Below are 19786 nucleotides of genomic sequence, written 5' to 3'. Positions count from 1 at the left end.
CCCTCAGATATGTATGTACGCATATATGCATGTATATGTATGTACATACATAAGTCTGCACGCATATGTAGCATCAAGCATTCCAGCCTTTCTTATGCACGCGCTCATTTGTATGTGTGTATGTATGTACACATATATGCATACTCTAGCGTTGACATGAGACTGATTTGTTTTTGCTTTGTTCTTGAATTTACAATCCGCTACTCTCATAACAAGAATCTTATTTTTGGATTTCATTTTAATTGCAATCGTAGACAGTAGGTGGTGGCGCTGTCAGCAAAGGCGCCGGCTAAATTTGCTTTTGTTATTTTGACAAACATGGCTTGGGTGCGAGTTCAAATCCCGCGGAAAACTCTTTTTTGTAAATTGCAAATTTTGTTATTTTAGCTTCTTTTATATTTTTTAAGTATTTAAATTTTATTTTTAAATTTTATAAAATCTTTCCTTCCGTGTTATCAATGCCTATTAAGCCTATTTGTATATACATTTACAAATGTACATAGATAGCTCAAGCATATAAATGTCGCAATTTAATGCTATAAATGCCAATTGCCACGCCCCTAGTGGCCGTAGACACCTCATTTTTGGCCAGTTCTTAGAAAGAGCTAACGGTAACATATATGCGAAATTTGAATGCTTACGCTCAAAGAATGTGAAAATTACAGGGTATTTTTCGATATGCCACGCCCCCAAAGAGGCGTGACAATTATTTTTGAGGCATCGATAGGGGAGGTTACCAGTAACTCAACTATTCAAATTTGAAGCTTCTAGCTCTTAAACTGTAGGAGATATAAAGTTTTGCGGTTTGCCACGCCCCCTTTGGGCGGACATATATCCACTATAGCTTGTTGGACTTGGGGGGTCAACGCGGATCTACATACCAAATTTCAACTCTCTAGCTCTTCAACTAACATGATTTCTGGTATATCGGAAAATGCATTTTCCGATTTGCCCCGCCCCTAGTGGGCGGATCGGGAAAATTTTAACACTTTATAAATCGGAGTTATACACGAGTATGTGTTCAAAATTTCAAGTCTCTAGCTTCAATAGCGGCGAAATGAACTGCGTTCATACGGACAGACGGACAGACGGACGGACGGACAGACGGACGGACAGCAAGACGGACATTGCACAAAACCAATATAGTAATTCACTTCGTGAATGAGTATAATTACGAAATTAAACTCAAAACAGTAAAAACTTGATGTCTGAACAAGGTCACTGCATCGAGCAAGGATCCTGGACGACTTCAAGTTTATAAAAAATAGAAGAGGAAACAAATAAATAAAATAACAAAATATAAGATTTAAAATATCACACTATACAAATGTAGGTAAGAAGAAATGTGTGTGTACTCATTACATTATAAAGAAAAAAAAAAAAAAAAAAAAAAACAACAAAATATACATACCTACGTATGCTACAAAGCATGACTGATGTTTGTCCGCCCTTTGGCATGATAACTGCAACGCGCAAGAATAATGCCTCGCTTCAGCACAGTTTAAAATAACAAAAAAAAATAAAAATAAAAATATATATATAACATATATTTTAAAAAATAATAGTATTATTCACAGAACAAGGAAAACAAAGGGAAGAAGAGAGAATAAAGGAAACGCAAGAACTGCGAACCACAGTCCAAAGTCACACTACAAGTGGATTACAACACATAACGTACCTTCATTATCCCACTTAAGTATTTACAATAAGTAAAATCTAATTTAAAAAAAATAATACACACTTCAATACACACTAAAGACATACGAATAAATCACATAAAGCATGTCAAAAACAACAAGAAGTGCAAGACGCACTACCAATATAGAAGACAGGGAAGAATCTCCGATTTTCTATGGGTCACCGGACGTTCGTCCACCGGCTCAAGGACCCAATTCAGATAGACAAAATATAATGGGCACTTTCAACATATCTGATCTTATAAAGACAATGCCTATTTATGAGGGAAACGCAGAAGACGCTAACGTCCTGTTTATAAAAGGCTCAGAGCAAACTCCTACAGGGCTATTCATACTAAGAGCAATTAGGAACAAAATACAAGGGAAAGCTCACGAAAGAATACACTTATAAGACATTTTTCGGATAAAAGAACAGAATCAGATTTAATTTCCGAACTAGGTATTTTGACAACACAGAGTCACCCTGTACAAATTCTTTACGAAAAGATTACCAACTTACAGAGGACTTTAATAAATATTGTCAATGAAAAAGAAAGCAATTTAACAGTACGAGAAACAAAAAAGGATTTTTTTATAAAACAATGTTTAGCCACATTCTTAAGAGGACTACGGGGACCATTAGGACCCAGTATCAGAGGAAGAAACCCATCAGATATTATTACAGCCTACGAACTAGCAATGGCTGAAAAAAAAAATTTTTTTAATCAAAGACAAGTCAGATTCTGGAGTCAAGATAATGAAAATCCGATTAGATTTAAAAACAATTTTACGGGTCGTGAGTCAAATAGGGCACAAAGGCAAAAAATTGGAGAGAGACCTAATTACAATTAACCGACAAAACAGTAAAACGCACAGCTAGCTTAAACATAGGCAGAACTAACCCACCACAGCTTGACAAAGACGAAATTATATTCCGAAAAGAAAATAGAAGAAATATATTAACACCTCGTTTTACAAAACACAAAGTACTAGAAGACAAGGGACCCACTTTCATATCAGCCAAAAAAAAAAAAACAAAAAATTCACAAATCAAATATATGAATGTAAATGTGGTATATTATATATTTATAGTAAATATAGTTATGTAAAATAGGTATGTGTGCATGTGCATATGTGTGTGTGTATATATGTGTACAATATATATCCCGCGGAAAACTCTTTTTTGTAAATTGCCAATTTTGTTTTTTTAGCTTCTTTTATATTTTTTAAATATTTAAATTTTATTTTTAAATTTTATAAAAATGTTTCCTTCCGTGTTATTAATGCCTATTAAGCCTATTTGTATATACATGTACATACATAGATAGCTCTTGAGCTGTTTGATACTACAAATGCCGATTGCCACGCCCCTAGTGGCCGTAGACACCTCATTTTTGGCCAATTCTTAGAAAGAGCTAACGATAACGTAAATGCGAAATTTGAATGCTTACGCTCAAAAAATGTGAAAATTAAAGGGTATTTTTCGATATGCCACGCCCCCAAAGAGGCGTGACAATTATTTTTGAGGCATCGATAGGGGAGGTTACCAGTAACTCAACTATTCAAATTTGAAGCTTCTAGCTCTTAAACTGTAGGAGATATAAAGTTTTGCGGTTTGCCACGCCCCCTTTGGGCGGACATATATCCACTATAGCTTGTTGGACTTGGTCAACTCGTGTATATATACCAAATTTCAAGTCTGTAGCATCAATAGTACCTAAAATATAGCCAAATTTGAAAAATCACTATATCTTCACGTCCGATTTGCCACGCCCCTATTAAGCGTAGACATAAAATTTCATCAGTCATTATAGAATTATAGCATTAGCTCACGTGCGAAATTTCAACGTTCTAGCTTTAGAACTTTAGGAGATACAGTTTTATCTGATTTGCCACGCCAATGGGCGTAGATATATCCACCATAGCTTTTTGGACTTGGGGGGTCAACGCGGATCTACATACCAAATTTCAACTTTCTAGATCTTCAACTAACATGATTTCTGGTATATCGGAAAATGCATTTTCCCCTAGTGGGCGGATCGGATTTAACACTTTATAAATCGGAGTTATACACGAGTATGTGTTCAAAATTTCAAGTCTCTAGCTTCAATAGCGGCGAAATGAACTGCGTTCATACGCACAGAAGGACAGACGGACGGACAGCAAGACGGACATTGCACAAAACCAATATACTTGTTTCTTGATTTTTAGGCGTCGTTTTCTGTTGCTGTCCGTTTGTTTGTTACTGTCCGGGTATATATATTTTAAGTAAATATATGTATATATTTCTATGAATTTTTCTAGGTTGGGGTCGGGGATGAAAATGTGATTCTTCACAGTATGCACATATTAATGGGGGTCAAAGTCCTGTTAAAAGCGGTCTCTTTCGCTCCTACAGATTCAGCAATGGGTTCGCGTCGCATGCACGACGATCATCGGTGACCGTTAGCCGATGTGCCGTTCGGGCTGGATGACAGTAGTGGACACTTTCACTCGCAGGGCACCAACGGTACTTCGGCTAATGGGAGGCTGCCACACAATTTGGCGGGAAAGTGGCGTCACCCGGATAACGCCACTTTACCGTTTCTATGGGCACGAGCGGCTGAAAGGCCCCGCTCCAGAGGCGAACAGGCCCGTTACCACCCGAAGCAGGGCCTGTGGCCAGGACTTCAAAGGACAGCAAGGACATCGTGGGAACAGCAAGGACATCGTGGGAACAACAAAGACATCCAGGGGGAATCCTTGCGACAAAGAAAGTGGCAACCAGCATCATCAGCGGCGCCGACCAGGACATCGGTGCATATCAGCGGCTTAAGCGAGGTCTGCACATCTGAGTGAGTTCACGTAGCCGTGCGCAAGAGAAGGTTTGTGAGTGAAAACGAAGCTAGTGTTGTGCTGTGGGGATAGTAGGAGAAGCCTGTATATCTGAGCGAACCGCCTGAGTTTACAGATCGAGGTCCTGGCGTTTCCCGAATCGTCCCGGTGAACTAGCGTGTTTTAGCACGACACTCTCCCAGCTGGAGCGCTCAGTGCTTTGCTAAAGCCAACCAGCGAACCAGCATAAATTTAAGTGACGTGTACATTTCAAACTTATTTAAGGGAATATACATTTACGCTATAAAACCTAAATTCACAAGTGACTAATTAATATCGCAGGGGCTTCAACAAGCTGAAACTAGCCCAGCTTAGACTCGGGATAAACCGAAGGTTCGTTACAGTGCATACATGTTTAAATGCGAGATTTCTATGTCGCATAATGGAACAAACCACAATTCTTCTTGAACGATGCAACTTCAAATTGAGAAAATGGTGTTCAAACTCAATCAACGTTCTTCGCGGAGTTCCAGAAACTGAACAGGAGAGTTTTCTTTAACTCGGCGATGGCACCGATGTGACAAAAAATGTCGGACGAAAGGATAGCTTTGTATTCACTTTTGAGCCCAAAATTAGTATTGGAAAACACAAAATAAGTATTGGTACTGAGATCTGATGCTGCCGGACCGGATGGCTGTGCAGCCAAATCTTGTTTATTTTGCGAGAGACGCGTCCGCGGCCGGTCCAGTCCGGATGGATCCTCTCCCTTCCTCTATAGCGAGAGATGCTCCCCCTCATCCCATGGAATTGGACGGTTCGCCCGACCGGCTTGCCGATGGCCGCCTTCCGAATAAATTATAGTAATAGATGTAAGTAGCGTTGAGTTCGAATAGATGTTTTAAGATTGTTTAGGTATAATTTGCGATTAGATGTAGGAAACGAATTCAAAATGTTTATTTGTAATGGATAGCGTAAATAACTATTTAAAAGGGCCGCCGAAAGCGTGAAGGAATTATCGGCGATCGGCGGCGCAACCCTGCTTGGAGAGCTCGCGGTGGAGAGTTGCGCTGCCGATTCTGAACGCTTTGAGCGTGGGTCAAAGGCGCTCTTTCGCAGTTGGTAAATGACCGCCGAGAAGAGTGGAGGTGTTTAAAATTGGCTTAAGTGAGAGTTAACAAGTGGACGCCGAGAAGAGTGGAGATGTTTAAAAATTAGCTTAAGTGAGAGTTAACAAGTGGCCGCCGAGAAGAGCGGAGGTGTTTAAAAATTAGCTTAAGTGAGAGTTAACAAGTGGCCGCCGAAGAGCGGAGATAATTGAACATTAATGAAATTAAAATTTAAAGATTTATTATAACGTGAAGTGAAAAAAAAAAGACAAAAATCAAAGACCGGCTAGGTATTCGTGGGAGCGAGGAGGGGCGGCGAGCCAAAGAGACGAGAAGATCCCCGAAGAGAGCAAGCGGTTCTCGGTTCCCCAGAGAAAGGTGCACGTGAGTGATGGCTTGTGCCATTTTCCCTTCCACTATCTATCCCCTGCCACATTAACCAGCAGGCTCGACTAGAGCATTCTTACTTTTTTATACCCTGAAACCATTGAAAATCGTGGTAGACCCCATAAAGTATATATATTCTTAATCAGGACGTCGAGATGAGTCGTCCGTATGAGTGCGTCGATCTCAGAAGATACAAAAGCTAGAGATCTGAAATTTGCATGCATACCATTTGCAGCATGAGCTTTCTTTATTTTTCCGAGAATAATCGAAAAAATGATTTTGTTTTTTAGCCTCATTTAAACACTTAGACCTGGACACTTCAATTACTATTTTGAATTGTTTTAAATTTAAGTACTGATGACGAAATTAGTCTAGAGCCACAGGGTAAACTTATAATAAAATATTCAACATACACACATATTAAATAATAATAATATATCGAGGAATTTATGCAAGGATTAATTTTCCATAATTTAAAAATTATATGTGAATATTTTTATGGATGTACAAAAAAGTTTAGTGATTAAAACTAAACCAAAAATAACCCTGTGAAGTGATAAAAAAAAGTACGGTCTTGTTTACCTGCATGTTTTGAAAGGTTGGCATCCACATCTTTTGCTGAAGCTCAGTTCTATAGACGCGAGTAAAGCAACCAACATACGATATGAAACATGAAATAAGAAGTATATCTCCAGGCAGCTGTTTAATACCCAATGTAATACTAAATTAAAAGAAAAAAAATTAGAATACGCACCTTTAATGTATGTTATATATATCTTACTTTTTTACGGATTCTATCCACCGAACTTTCTCCGTGGCTAACCCTCCTATTAATCGGTTTGCTATATCAATAGTAAAGGCAGTTTTGTCTGCTTCATCTTGACACTTTTGTTTTTTTGCCATTGCTTCATCAAATGAAATTTGTAGAATATTTAACTCCTGCTCAAGCTCATTAAGTCGTTGATTTAATGCTGTCAGCTTATCCCTAGCATCGTTTAGTTCCTTCTCAGCCTCGACAAGAGCACGTTCTTTAGGTTCCACCACTAGATAAACATCATAAAAACGGTTTATATTTATTACCCAAGAACACAAACCAGCAGCTGCGGAGGATTTTGATATAATCTTTTCTGGATTAAATTCAGGGTCCTGAATATATGGCTGCAATGCCTTTATTACATCTGGGTGAATGTGCTTTTTATCGTAATTAATTAAATTGTCTAAGAATTTATCGACATTGCCCATCATAATGCGCGCTGCTTTCCAGCTACGGTCCTTAGGAATTTTTCCATTAACAGAAAAAAGTACTAAAACAGCACTGCATACACCGACTACAGCATCTGGTGGCGACCCAAAAGATTTTAACTCTGTCAGGTTATTCTTATTGAGAGTATTAAGGGCTTCCTGCGCAGCAAGAAGAGCTGGTTGAGCCTTACGAAAGTCTTCCTCGCAGAGTTTTGCTTTAGCTCCCACATCTTCCTCAATCTGACGTACATTTTTTTCCTCTTTAGTGGCGTATGCCCGTTCTTTCGATACTTTTTCGTTCTCTGTACTGACAACAATAATAAGATTATCTGCCTCCTGATTTTTAACTTTTAATTCCACTTCTTGTACCTTTAGAACATCCTGTAGTGCATCAACTTCTTTAGTACAACTTGCAAGTTTAATTAACCCATTTTCTAGTCGAGTTCGTCGATCTAAATTAGCATTAACTTTTTCATATAATAGCTTAGAATAAAGAGAAATAAGCTCAAGAAATGATTTTGGTGTGGTGTAGTTATATCGTTTTGCACTTGCCAGATAGAGCTCAGAAATATCATTCACCGTCTTATGGACGTAAGCCATGAACTTCGAAACAGGCGGCGCTAGTTCTATTGGCAGTACTGTAATCTCTGAGAGAAAACGCATTGATACAGACTCAAGTGCTTGCTGTGGCCACTCGTGAAACCAATCGATTGTTGTACAGTTAACCAGGGCCGGAAATTTTCTTGATCGTACCCGAAGTGTGGCACCAACCGGTGAAAAGCAAAGTACAACTTTAAGTAAACTGCGTACCTTTTCAATAAAATACTTCCAGCAATTCTCGCGACTGTCAATAATTCCAAGTTGCTTAACTTCGTTCCGCACAGCTCCTATCACGTTTTCCATTTCGTCGTCGGGAAAAAGTTCATGTATATCCCCAGATGCCAGAAGATCGTTAACAAGCACTAAAAACTGTTCTCGTGCAACCTCTGAATCAGTCATTAAAAAACAGCATGCAGTGCTTTTAACCCCAGCCTTTGAATAAAGCCCAGCAATATTTGTTTTCAAATCATTAACGCTATAATCTTTTGTTAGTTGAATTTGAAATACATCTAGTGAGGAAATAAATGCTGCCAAACGAGTAAGTGATTGTTTTCCTGACCCGCCAACACCGATTAAAAGCGCATATCCCCTTGAGGATTCTAAGATTCGACTAATCCGACAGACATGAGACATGGCATCATCAAAAAGCACCAAATTCATCGCACCTACATAATCATTGTAACGCAGTTGAGCTTCTTCTAGTAACGCTTTCAAACGATCCCAATTTAATATAGGCATATATTTAATATCCGAAAGACCTTTTGCAAAATGGCAATATATGTGGGGCTGTGCATATATAATATCTTCACTGATACCTTCTATTCCTTTTCGCACTACTTCAGCAATAATTTTTTTAAAGTTTCCTATATCAGCTTGATCCACAAGTTTGTCGCCATATACGCGAAAACATTCATGAGTCCATAATCGAATTAATTGATTGAAATTCGGACACGTTTCATTATTGGCATAGAGCACTCCCTACATATTTTTTTATATTGATTTTCGATGCAAAAATTACACCTTTATAATACTTACCGTAAATATATTTGCTAGATCACGTAAATTGAAATTGTAATGAAACTTCAATGCTGTAGGAAGAAAGGACCCAACCACCTTTAAATGTAAGGAAATAGCTGTATTGACCAGAGCTGTACATTCTTTAATAATGTTTTTATCAAATTTATGTTGTGGGTTATCTAAATGCTGGGAGAGTATTGAGTTAAGAATATGAAATAAGGCTTCCTGACTAGGTTGACTGTAAATAACAATTTTTTTATTAAGAATATATGTATAGACAAATAAAGAGACTTACTTTACGGCAAAGGAACAAAAGTGCCTTTGTAATCTTGGATTGATTGTAAAAGATCCAGCTGATGGATTCATGCACGAAACAATATTGCACTTATGTATATCCTTAAGAGTCATTTTCGCTCTATCGTACCAATGGTGATAGTCCATAAATTGACGGATGAGTGTGTGTGGTTGAACGGTAAAGTACTTATCAACTTCCGGCATATTCATATCATCCACAAAATAAATCATTTTCTTGTTGCCTATTGGACCATAGTTCCTACCTGCCTTTTTTTCTAGAGGTTTTTCTAATATACGTTGCAACATTTCCGAAGTTGTGTAAAAATTAAAAGGTACATTAGTAACTGCAAATTTGTCTGTTGGTAAAGTACTCAATTTTGCATTCATTAATATTGTCTTGCCAGATCCAGATGGTCCAATAAGCATTAGCGGATGGTCTTCTTCAATAAGGGTATCCATAAAAAAACGAAGGCGAGTTGTCTCGGCAGAATTAACCAAATTTGATTGGAGGGGTAGATCAGGATCAAGTTCAAAGTCTGGTACAAGATTAGTCCAAGGCAAAAATTTTTTAGTTTCATTATGTATGTAATAAGAAAATATATTGCCTGATGGCGGAAATTTTACAGCCCGATATTCGTTCTGAAACCATTTACTGAACTCATTACGCCAGTCAATAATCTGATCTTGAAAAAGTGATGATCCAAATCCCCAAATAACACTAAAAACAAAATAAATCTCATACCAATCCTTAGGACAATCATGAGGAACATTTTGTGGAGTTAAAGTACTATCTAATAAGAAACATGTCATTTGCAACCTGGCGATATCCGAAATAGGAGTAATGCTTTTTAGTCGTCCTCGGAACAGCTCAAGCAATGGGGGAACGTATTTATCGAATAATACATTAAGCGTAGCTACTTCACTGGCGTTCGTTCGTGTACCCAACCAGGATTGTATAAAAGGGGTCCATCCTAAATCTTGTGGATTGATATACAGGATTCCTGCTCGAGAGACAGTAGCTGGGGTTGCAGTACGTAGGGATGCAATCTCAAAAAGCAAACGCATTTCTTTGGTTAGCGCGATTCGCTCATTGCTAGCTAAAGTTAAAACCTTATTATCATCCATTACAGTATTTAGACTTTCGATCCACATAGGATCAATGTCTCCATCAAGTACAATCCACTTTGGACCATTTCCACCCAAATTAGCTTGATCACGCATTAAAATAGAAAATAACCCGTCTTTCCATTCGCGTGTCGATGGATTGACAATTCCAAATAATTCATCATTTGTAACTGCTTTTGGATTTAAATCGTTATAATGGGGCTTCCGTTTTTGGTTATGATATGTTTTATTCAGAGTTTTCCAAACCTCTGATTTTCCAGTTCCAGCAAAACCTATTATAAATACAGAGTGACGCACTGCAAATAATTCTTCAAGTTGTACAATCTTTAAAATAAAACCATCTTCAGGTTGTAGCTTTAGGTCGATCGCTGATCGTTTGATAACAGCTTCAAACTCAGGATTCCGTTTTCGAGGTACATCTAATGCGGGAAACAGATCTCCGATAAGACCCATGAAAACGGGAAGATCATCAGTAACAATTTTAGGAATATTAAAATCTCGTAATGCACGCATCAGTACTTGATCCTCAGGCCGCTGCCGATCATCACGCTAAACAGATATTTAACAGAATAATAGCAAGATAAATTATTTGTTATCAAAATATAAGTATTATAGTATAATAGTTGGGATGCTGTTCAACGAGATACCAGCTCATTTTATAGTTTGATCCCAATTAGATATAACGGACAGATCTACGCCCATATGGGTTACAAAAGATAAAAGTTGATCAATCACAGCCCAAACCCTTTATATAATGCAGTTTTTAAATCTCAAGTGATCAACAAAAAGCAGATTGCTATTCCCCTTTATATCTAGCACATCAAAGTTAGAGTCTTAAAATTATATGTATTATTTATACAATTATTTTTTTTTTATAAATTCCAGGGTAGTATCTAGTTGACCACTCTCGAGCACTCTGGACGTAGAGGTGGGGGTAAATTAGAACAAAAATCGAAATTATATAAAATACACATAAGTCTATATTTAAAATTTGGAAGCTCTAATTAATCGATAATAAAATATCGGGAGTAGTTATCGATTTTTAGTGATAAACTCGATATGCGGAGCTATGAAAAAATTTTTTCTGAGATCGAAGCGTTCATACATACGGACGGACAGACAGACGGAAAAGGCCAAATCGACTCAGCTTGTCGCCCTGATCAGGAATATATAAACTTTGTGGGGTCTGCCACGCCTCCTGCGTGTTGCATAATTTTAACAAAACTTGTATGCTCTGATTTCCCATTTTCAATGGGTTCAGGGTTTAAAAATAAGTAAGAAAGCTATAGTCGAGACTGCTCGACTACGAGATTCCCTGAACCCTTTAAGAAACACACACACACACACACACACAGAAGCACACACAGTTTATTTTCGTGGAGTGTGGTCGACGGTTTTGTGATCCATCGTAGACTATAGCGTGTTCCGAGTTTTTTCCTTCCTTTTCTTTTTTAAGCGCGAAAAGATTTGTTACTTTAGGCGTCACACTTGCGCAAATATTAACAAGTAAGAACGTTGCAGTCGGGCGCTACCGACTGCGGAATACTCATTCACAGTCCCTTTGTAAATTTAATGTAATTTGGCTTTAAAAATAATTAGTACAAAACAATTATGCTTTTTGATTATATTGTAGCTTTTGGTAATTTTTATCGAGTAATCGATAATTATTATATTGATCGTGCACTTTTTGAGTACAAATGTATGGTAATTTTCGTTAATAGCTTTCGGTCACACCTATTCTTAAGCGTTTGCATTCTAAGAATTGCGATTGATTTCTGGATTTTCTAGCTGTTATTGTAGTTTTTTCAGATGACGCTCTGTTATTAGCTTATTGTATTTTAGCTACCGGATTGTCAAGCAAAACGATAGCGTGGGTGATAGAGGCGTTGCAAGTTATGTTACAGCGGGGGAGGTTCAAACATATTTCGTTTTTTATAAAATAGATACTTATTTTATTCCTTTTTCTAATTGAAAAATTTTATAAGTTTAAATTATTTTCTTCTTAAATAGCCCTCATATATGTATGTACGCATATATGCATGTATATGTATGCACATAAGTCTGCACGCATATGTAGCATCAAGCATTCCAACCTTTCTTATGCACGCGCTCATTTGTATGTGTGTATGTATGTACTTATTAATGCATACTCTAGCGTTGAAATGAGACTGATTTGTTTTTGCTTTGTTCTTGAATTTTCCATCCGCTACTCTCATAACAAGAATCTTATTTTTGGATTTCATTTTAATTACAATTGTTGACAGTAGGTGGTGGCGCTGTCGGCAAAGGTGCCGGTTCAATTTGTTTTTGTTCTTTTGACAAACATGACTTGGGTGCGAGTTCAAATCCCGCGGAAAACTCATTTTATACCCTGAACCCATTGAAAATGGGAAATCAGGGTATAATGGTTTTGTTAAAAGTATGTAACAGGCAGAAGGAGGCGTGGCAGACCCCACAAAGTATATATATTCTTGATCAGGGCGACAAGCTAAGTCGATTTGGCCCTGTCCGTCTGTCTGTCCGTCCGCCCGTCCGTCCGTCCGTATGTATGAATGCGTCGATTTTAGAAGATATAAGAGCTAGAGACTTCAACTTTTTTTTTAAAATGTCTGTATATATCACGCGCATATCGAGTTTATCACTAAAAAACGATAACTTATTCCGATACTTTTTTATCGATAAAAAACCTTATCGAAGATCACTTAAAAAATTAATTCTCCTACATTTTTTAAGCTAGAGTCTCCAAATTTAAAATGTATATAAAGATGTATTTATTCGATTCAGAGGTTTATTAGAGACTAAAAATAACATAAGCATATACGCTGCAGCGCAGGTAGCCGAATATGGACTTAAAGCATAACCGAAGAAATGTCCGTTATAATTAACAGAACCTAACATGAGAATAATGTTAGCAAAAGAGATAGACATTCAGCGTTGTTTACATACATAATTTTAACACTCCTCCTCAACGCGATGTCCACTTTACAAAAATGTATCATTTTAACCCTAACATTCCTGTAAATTTCTCATGTTTAACTTTACATAAATTCTTCGTTAATACATCTGATATCATTTCATCTGTGGGAATGTACCTTATATATATTACATTATTTTTGTACATTTCCCTTACAAAATGGTACTTTATTTCAATATGCTTGCTACGCGAATGAAACTTTGCATCTTTAGCAAGGCATTGTGCGCTCTGATTATCGCTATAAATCAGCACCTTTGCGATGGCCCGAGCTCCATTTCGTTGATCAATTTTCTAAGATATACCGCCTCCTTGGCTGCCGTAGAAAGTGCCACGTACTCGGCTTCTGTGCTACTGAGAGCGACTAAATTCTGCTTCTTTGACTCCCAAGAGACTGCTGCTCCAGCAAGGTAGAATGACCAACCCGTAAATGACTTCCGGTCGTCACTGTCGCCAGCCCAGTCTGCATCAACAAAACAGTGGATAGGCACACCCGTTTTGTTATAGTGTAGTCTCAAATCTGAGCTACCTTTTAGATATCTCAATACCCGCTTGGCTGCAACCTCATGCTCCTTGTGCGGATCTGCATTTCTCTGCGCCAGCTTAGCCACAGAGTGTATTATATCTGGCCGTGTAGTCAACGCCAAATACAATAACGAACCAATGAGCGATTGATAGCGTGTTTTATCCACCTGGCCGCAGTCAACATCATCGCACCTCGTCTGGAAGCCAATTTCCAACGGGGTCGCGCTTGGCTTGCACTCTTGCATGCCGTAATCCTTCAGCAGGTCATCAATGTACTGCTTATGGCCTATGGAGAGACTACCAGTCTTTCCATTTCGCTCAATCTCCATTCCCAAAAAGTAGTGCAGCTCACCACCATCGACCACATCGAATTTGTTTGATATGAGCTGCTTAATGTGGGCTGTGGTACATGCAAGTAAAAGATCGTCAACATATACAACAATAATATTTAAATACCCTTTGTTTTTGTTTGTATAAATGCATGAACGAAACCAATCTCCAAAAGAGTGCTCTCCAGTTTTTGGTTCCACTCCCGACCGCTCTGTTTCAAGCCGTACAACGATTTCTTCAGCTTCAGTACGCGCTTGGGATAATCAGCGTCGATAAAACCCTCTGGTTGTCGCATATACACGTCATCGTGTAGCTCGCTGTTCAGGTATGCTGTAGAAACATCCATCTGATGCAAGTGCATCCCGTGCTCGACAGCTAACGCAATCACCAATCTGATTGAGGAGTAACGTGCAACTGGAGAGAACGTTTCCGTGTAGTTAACTCCGTATTGCTGTCCGCATCCTTTCGCGACTAATCTAGCTTTAAAACGCTGAACGTTGCCATGCTCATCATGCTTGGTGGCAAAAACCCATTTACAACCAATAACCTTTTCGCCCCTGGGAAGATCGACCAGACTCCATGTCTTAATGGTTTGCAGGCTATCATACTCCTTCTGCATCGCCGATTTCCAGTCTTCACAATGTTCTGATCGAAGTGCCTCACTAACACATGTGGGGACAACAACATTTCGAGCGTCTAGTACATTCAGAACATTGTACTCTTTTCGTGGACGACCTGAACGCCCAGTGCGAACAATTCGTGGTCTCCCTGGACCTCTTCTTCCTGTCACCTGCTCCTCCTCAGCATCTTCTTCGCTATCACTTTGCCACTGTCTATCAATAGCTGGACTTTGCTGCTGCTCATCAGGGTCGTGACTTTCATCATTTTGCTCGCAATCAAGTTTTTCCCCTGGCTCAAGGATTAGCACATCTGACTCACGTGATGATCCTTGGTCGTGCTCCAATCCTTTCCTGAATTTGTGCTCTAAAAACAGAACATCTCGGGATAACACAACGCTTCTCTTGACAGGGTTGTACAGACGATAAGCTTTGGCGGTTTCAGAGTAACCTACCAGTATATGCTGCTCGCCTTTTGCTGAAAACTTGTTTTTATGGTTTTTATTTAATACAATGGCTTCCATACCAAATACTCTTAGATGAGAAACGCTCGGTTTTTTCCCATACCAATCCTCATATGGAGTTTTGCCAATCAAAGCTGCGGTTTCAGCCCTAATGCGTAGATACGCAACCGTCATTATCGCCTCGCCCCATAAAGATTCACCAACTCCAGCATGCACCATCATACTTCGCGCCATCTCCACCCGTGTTCTGTTGGCGCGTTCCGCCACACCATTTTGTTGTGGAGTGTGGGGGAACAGTTAGTTGTCTCTTTATACCATGGCTCGATAAGAATTTTTCAAATGTACCGCTCAGGTACTCACGCCCGTTGTCGCTTCTTATAGCCTTTATGCGTTTTCCAGTTTGATTTTCAGCTAATCTTTTAAAGTCCTTAAATTTCTCAAACACATCACTTTTATTTTTTAGCATGTACACCGACATATAACGCGATTTATCGTCAATAAATGTTGCAAAATAACGCGCTCCACCTTGTGATGTCGTACGCATAGGACCACAAATGTCTGTATGAACTAAAGCTAGTAATTCTTTCGAGCGATTTTCTGACACTTTGGGAAACTTCTTCACGCAAATTTTGCTTTTTGCACACGTTTCGCACACAAAGTCATTTGTATTACACACACTAGCTGTAAGTCCATTAACCATGCCCTTTTTAATCATTTTGTTTAGGCTATCAAAGTTTAAATGACCGAACCGATCATGCCATTTCACCAATTGATTCATATTTGCATTCACATTAGCTGCAAATCGTTATGTTTTTCTGCAACTAGCCAAGTGTCATTGTTACCGTCTTTAACAAACACTTTGTTTTTCTCAAAAATTACTTTTAACCCTTTTTCAGTTGCTTTTGACACAGATATAAAATTGCATTGCAATTCTTTCACATATAAAACGTCGGCCAATTCGATCGTTTTCTTTTTCCACTTAATCAACACATTCCCGCAACCTTCAGTTTCTATGTAATTATCGCCTGCTAGTTTTATCTTCTCTTTGTGCTCACGCATATTAATAAACATTGATTTGTCCGCGCACAAATGAGCCGTAGCACCACTGTCCACACACCAGACATTTTTTGTCAATTGGATTTTTTCCAAGAAAAGAGAACATCGAAAAAACCGTTTTACTGTTCTTTTCGGTCGTTTTTTCGCTTTCGTTGTATTTATCAACCTTTCTCTCTCTTAATCTGCACTTCGCCGCGAAATGCCCGTTTTGCCCGCACAGCCAACACTTCATGTCTTTCGGGTCTTTCTTTGTCTTGTTCCTTTTACCGTTTGTTAGACGCGACGAAAAAATTGTATTCTCGCCCTTTTTACCTACTTCGCCTATGTTGCGCCTCTCTCCTTCTTCCAACAATTTGATTTTTAGAGCGCTAAATGAAGGCAATGTGTCCCGTGTTTCGATAGCGACCACGAAATTGTCCAACTCTTCGTGTAAACTTGCTAGTAATATTATTACAAGCATTTCATCAGCCACCTTCACTTGTATTTCATATAATTTTTCTACGACATTAGAAAAATTATCCAAATGTTCACGTACACTGTCTGTAGCTGACATTTTCATATATAACAATTGCTTGAACAACTGTACTTTACGCGCGGGTCCCGAAGGCATGTGGATCTCGGACAATTTTATCCAAGCTTCTCTCGCGGTTCCACAATGCTTGATACAGTTTATCTGCGATGCTTTTACAGACAACAAAATGCTAGCTAGAGCCTTCTCATCTTTGCTATCAAACAACGCTTTCTGTTCCACTGTATCGTTCTCATTTTTCAATAACCGGCCACATGTCACCGACCACAAGTCAGAATGAATTAACAAACTTTTCATCTGCACTGACCACGCACTATAGTTTTCACTATCTAGTTTCTCAATTGCAAACATTGAACTCATTTTGCACAAATTAGTTTAACACACGCTTTAACTAATTAATCGAGTCTCATATGTGTTTTTTTCCAATCACCAGCACAGCTTTCACTTTTCGCTGCCTGGGCCCATAACCTATTCGATTCAGAGGTTTATTAGAGACTAAAAATAACATAAGCATATACGCTGCAGCGCAGGTAGCCGAATATGGACTTAAAGCATAACCGAAGAAATGTCCGTTATAATTAACAGAACCTAACATGAGAATAATGTTAGCAAAAGGGATAGACATTCAGCGTTGTTTACATACATAATTTTAACAGTATTTTATACAATTTCGGTTTTTGTTAAAATTTACCCCCCACCCCTAAATCCACCCCCTCACCCTCATCTTTGTAAAAGTCGTATATCAAATACTAGAACTTGTGCTTCGGTATACACATACATTTCAACATTATGATTACTTGCTGAAAGTTTCATTACGATCGTACGTCTAGAAATGAAATTATTCAACAAATAAATTTTCATTATATTGCCAAACATGCAGCGCAACCCAAGCGCAATCGCCTGTATATGTGACTGTGTGTGTATGCGTGTGTTTGTTTGTATGTGTATGTGTGTGCATGTGTTTGTTTGTATGCGTGTGTGTGTGCGTGTGTTTGTTTGTATGAGTGTGTGTGTGTGTGTGTGTGCGTATGTGTTTGCTAATTATTATTGAAATATCAGTTGCTTGAAGGGTTCAGGGGATCTCGTAGTCGAGCAGTCTCGACTAGAGCTTTCTTTCTTGTTTTAAATTGCAAATTTTGTTATTTTAGCTTCTTTTATATTTTTAAATATTTAAATTTTATAAAAATGTTTCCTTCCGTGTTATCAATGCCTATTAAGCCTATTTGTATATACACCATAGCTTTTTGGACTTGGGGGGTCAACGCGGATCTACATACCAAATTTCAACTTTCTAGCTCTTCAACTAACATGATTTCTGGTATATCGGAAAATGCATTTTCCGATTTGCCACGCCCCTAGTGGGCGGATCGGGAAAATTTTAACACTTTATAAATCGGAGTTATACACGAGTATGTGTTCCAAATTTCTCTAGCTTCAATAGCGGCGAAATGAACTGCGTTCATACGGACAGACGGACAGACGGACGGACGGACAGACGGACGGACGGACAGACGGACGGACGGACAGACGGACGGACAGCAAGACGGACATTGCACAAAACCAATATACTAATTCACTTCGTGAATGAGTATAAAAATACGTATCGAAAATCAGTTATAAAACTATATCTCCTACATCTTTAAAACTAGAGTCTACTATTTCGGTTTTAGTTAAAATACCTTCAACCCCCATATACACCCCTAACCATCATATTTGTAAAAGGCGTTTATTTATGCATTATGATTATGTTCTGAAAGTTTCATTAAGATTGTACGTCTAAAAATTAAATTATTAAACAAATAAATTCTCATAATATTGCCAACCCAAGCTCAGTCGCCTTTGTGTGTGTGCGTGTGTGTGTATGTGCGTGTTGAATTTTCAATTAAATAACAGTTTCCTGAAGGGTTCAGGGGATCTCGTAGTCGAGCAGTCTAGACTGGAGCTTTATTACTGGTTCGAAATGACCTTCCTAGCTGTATCTCTATGACCTTCAGTCGAACCAGTCCTTATTTTTACTATAAAATTAATAACATTTAAAACGCATAAACTGTATCAGGATCGTATCGAATCGGTTCAAAAACAGTTTCTTCTCTTTGACTCAAGGGATCTTAGCTGGGACAGTAATATACGATTACAGTCTTATCATAGTAGGCTTCAGATCATTGATCTTCCATCGTTAATCAATCGCAAAATAATTTGGTGCTGTTTTTCTGCTCAAATTGATTAACGGTGATATTGATTCGTCCTCTTTTTTGATGCGTCTTAATTTTTCGGTCCCGTCTCGAACAACTAGATATTATCATCCGCTTCATTTACCTGTATGCACTACGGAGTATTCTTTTCATAGTTCATTTTATGTTGTGTGTGTTGTGTATTTCTTATTCTTTGCTCTTTTCACTATTTCTTGCAATATTTTTAATACTTTCCTTATTCTTTACTAATACTTTCACCGTAAGATTTATTATAATTTTAAATATTTAACCTCTTTTAATATATAATTTTAATTTTTATATTTTAAAACATAGTTTCAATAGTATCACTGATGTGGGGTGGTGGCCGGACTGGCAATTAAAGTTTTCAATATCTTTTAAGTAAATACATAAATAAATAATTAAATGCGTTTAAAGTTTTGCTATGATTTTGGAAATGTTACTAGCAAACAAGTAAGAACGTTGCAGTCGGGCGTTATCGACTGCGGTCTACTCATTCACACCCCATTTAGTAGCCTCTCTCTAATATTACCTGGGCGCAGTGCTGCCATATTAGCAATTAAGTTGCTAGATTTAGCAATTTTAAATTTGAGTTTGCAATTTTTGTTTTAAATTGCTATTAGCCACAAATATAGCTATTTTCAAAAAATTTAACTTTTAACTTTAACTTTTAACTTTTAGCAATTTTGTGATTTCACAATAATATCTTCCTAAAAAGAACTCAACTTATTGTTCACAGATGCATCAAAAGTGATCGAGTATCATTTGATCGTGCGCCCACCCACTAATTTGAATTACGCTTATATTCCAAAAATAGTTGCTA

The 19786-nt window shown here is 38.1% G+C and overlaps 1 protein-coding gene and 1 long non-coding RNA gene across 2 annotated transcripts; one reads left to right on the top strand and one right to left on the bottom strand.

Annotated features, from left to right (window-relative positions):
* The first annotated feature begins 2078 nt into the window (after positions 1–2078).
* Positions 2079–2736, top strand: LOC149090476 (uncharacterized). Its single transcript, XR_016197597.1, has 2 exons — positions 2079–2411; positions 2572–2736. It is a non-coding gene; the product is annotated as an uncharacterized LOC149090476 (long non-coding RNA).
* Positions 2737–6506: 3770 nt separating this feature from the next.
* LOC108657844 (dynein beta chain, ciliary-like) lies at positions 6507–14706 on the bottom strand. The gene is made up of 7 exons (XM_089265194.1): positions 14250–14706; positions 13781–14157; positions 9138–10810; positions 8861–9080; positions 6765–8803; positions 6554–6704; positions 6507–6512 (listed from the first exon to the last, which is right to left on the bottom strand). Exons 1-7 carry the CDS (start codon positions 14704–14706, stop codon positions 6507–6509), a joined length of 4923 nt encoding a protein of 1640 aa, XP_089121320.1.
* Positions 14707–19786: the final 5080 nt, after the last annotated feature.

Source organism: Drosophila navojoa, unplaced genomic scaffold (assembly GCF_054131105.1).
Source record: "Drosophila navojoa isolate 15081-1374.11 unplaced genomic scaffold, UAZ_NAV_1.0 NAV_Backbone_126, whole genome shotgun sequence".
In the NCBI taxonomy this organism is placed as follows: domain Eukaryota; kingdom Metazoa; phylum Arthropoda; class Insecta; order Diptera; family Drosophilidae; genus Drosophila; species Drosophila navojoa.
Note: the sequence above shows the minus strand (reverse complement) of the source record. Positions and strands in the feature narration are given on the sequence as shown.

Excerpts from the sequence above, each read along its gene's own strand:
- LOC108657844 (XM_089265194.1), bottom strand. The coding sequence starts at position 14,706 with ATGCAGAAGGAGTATGATAGCCTGCAAACCATTAAGACATGGAGTCTG. Across the intron at positions 10,811-13,780 it reads ATGAGGTTGCAGCCAAGCGG|CGTGATGATCGGCAGCGGCC; the intron begins GTATTGAGATAT and ends ATATCTGTTTAG. Across the intron at positions 6,705-6,764 it reads TGGATAGAATCCGTAAAAAA|TATTACATTGGGTATTAAAC; the intron begins GTAAGATATATA and ends CTTTTAATTTAG.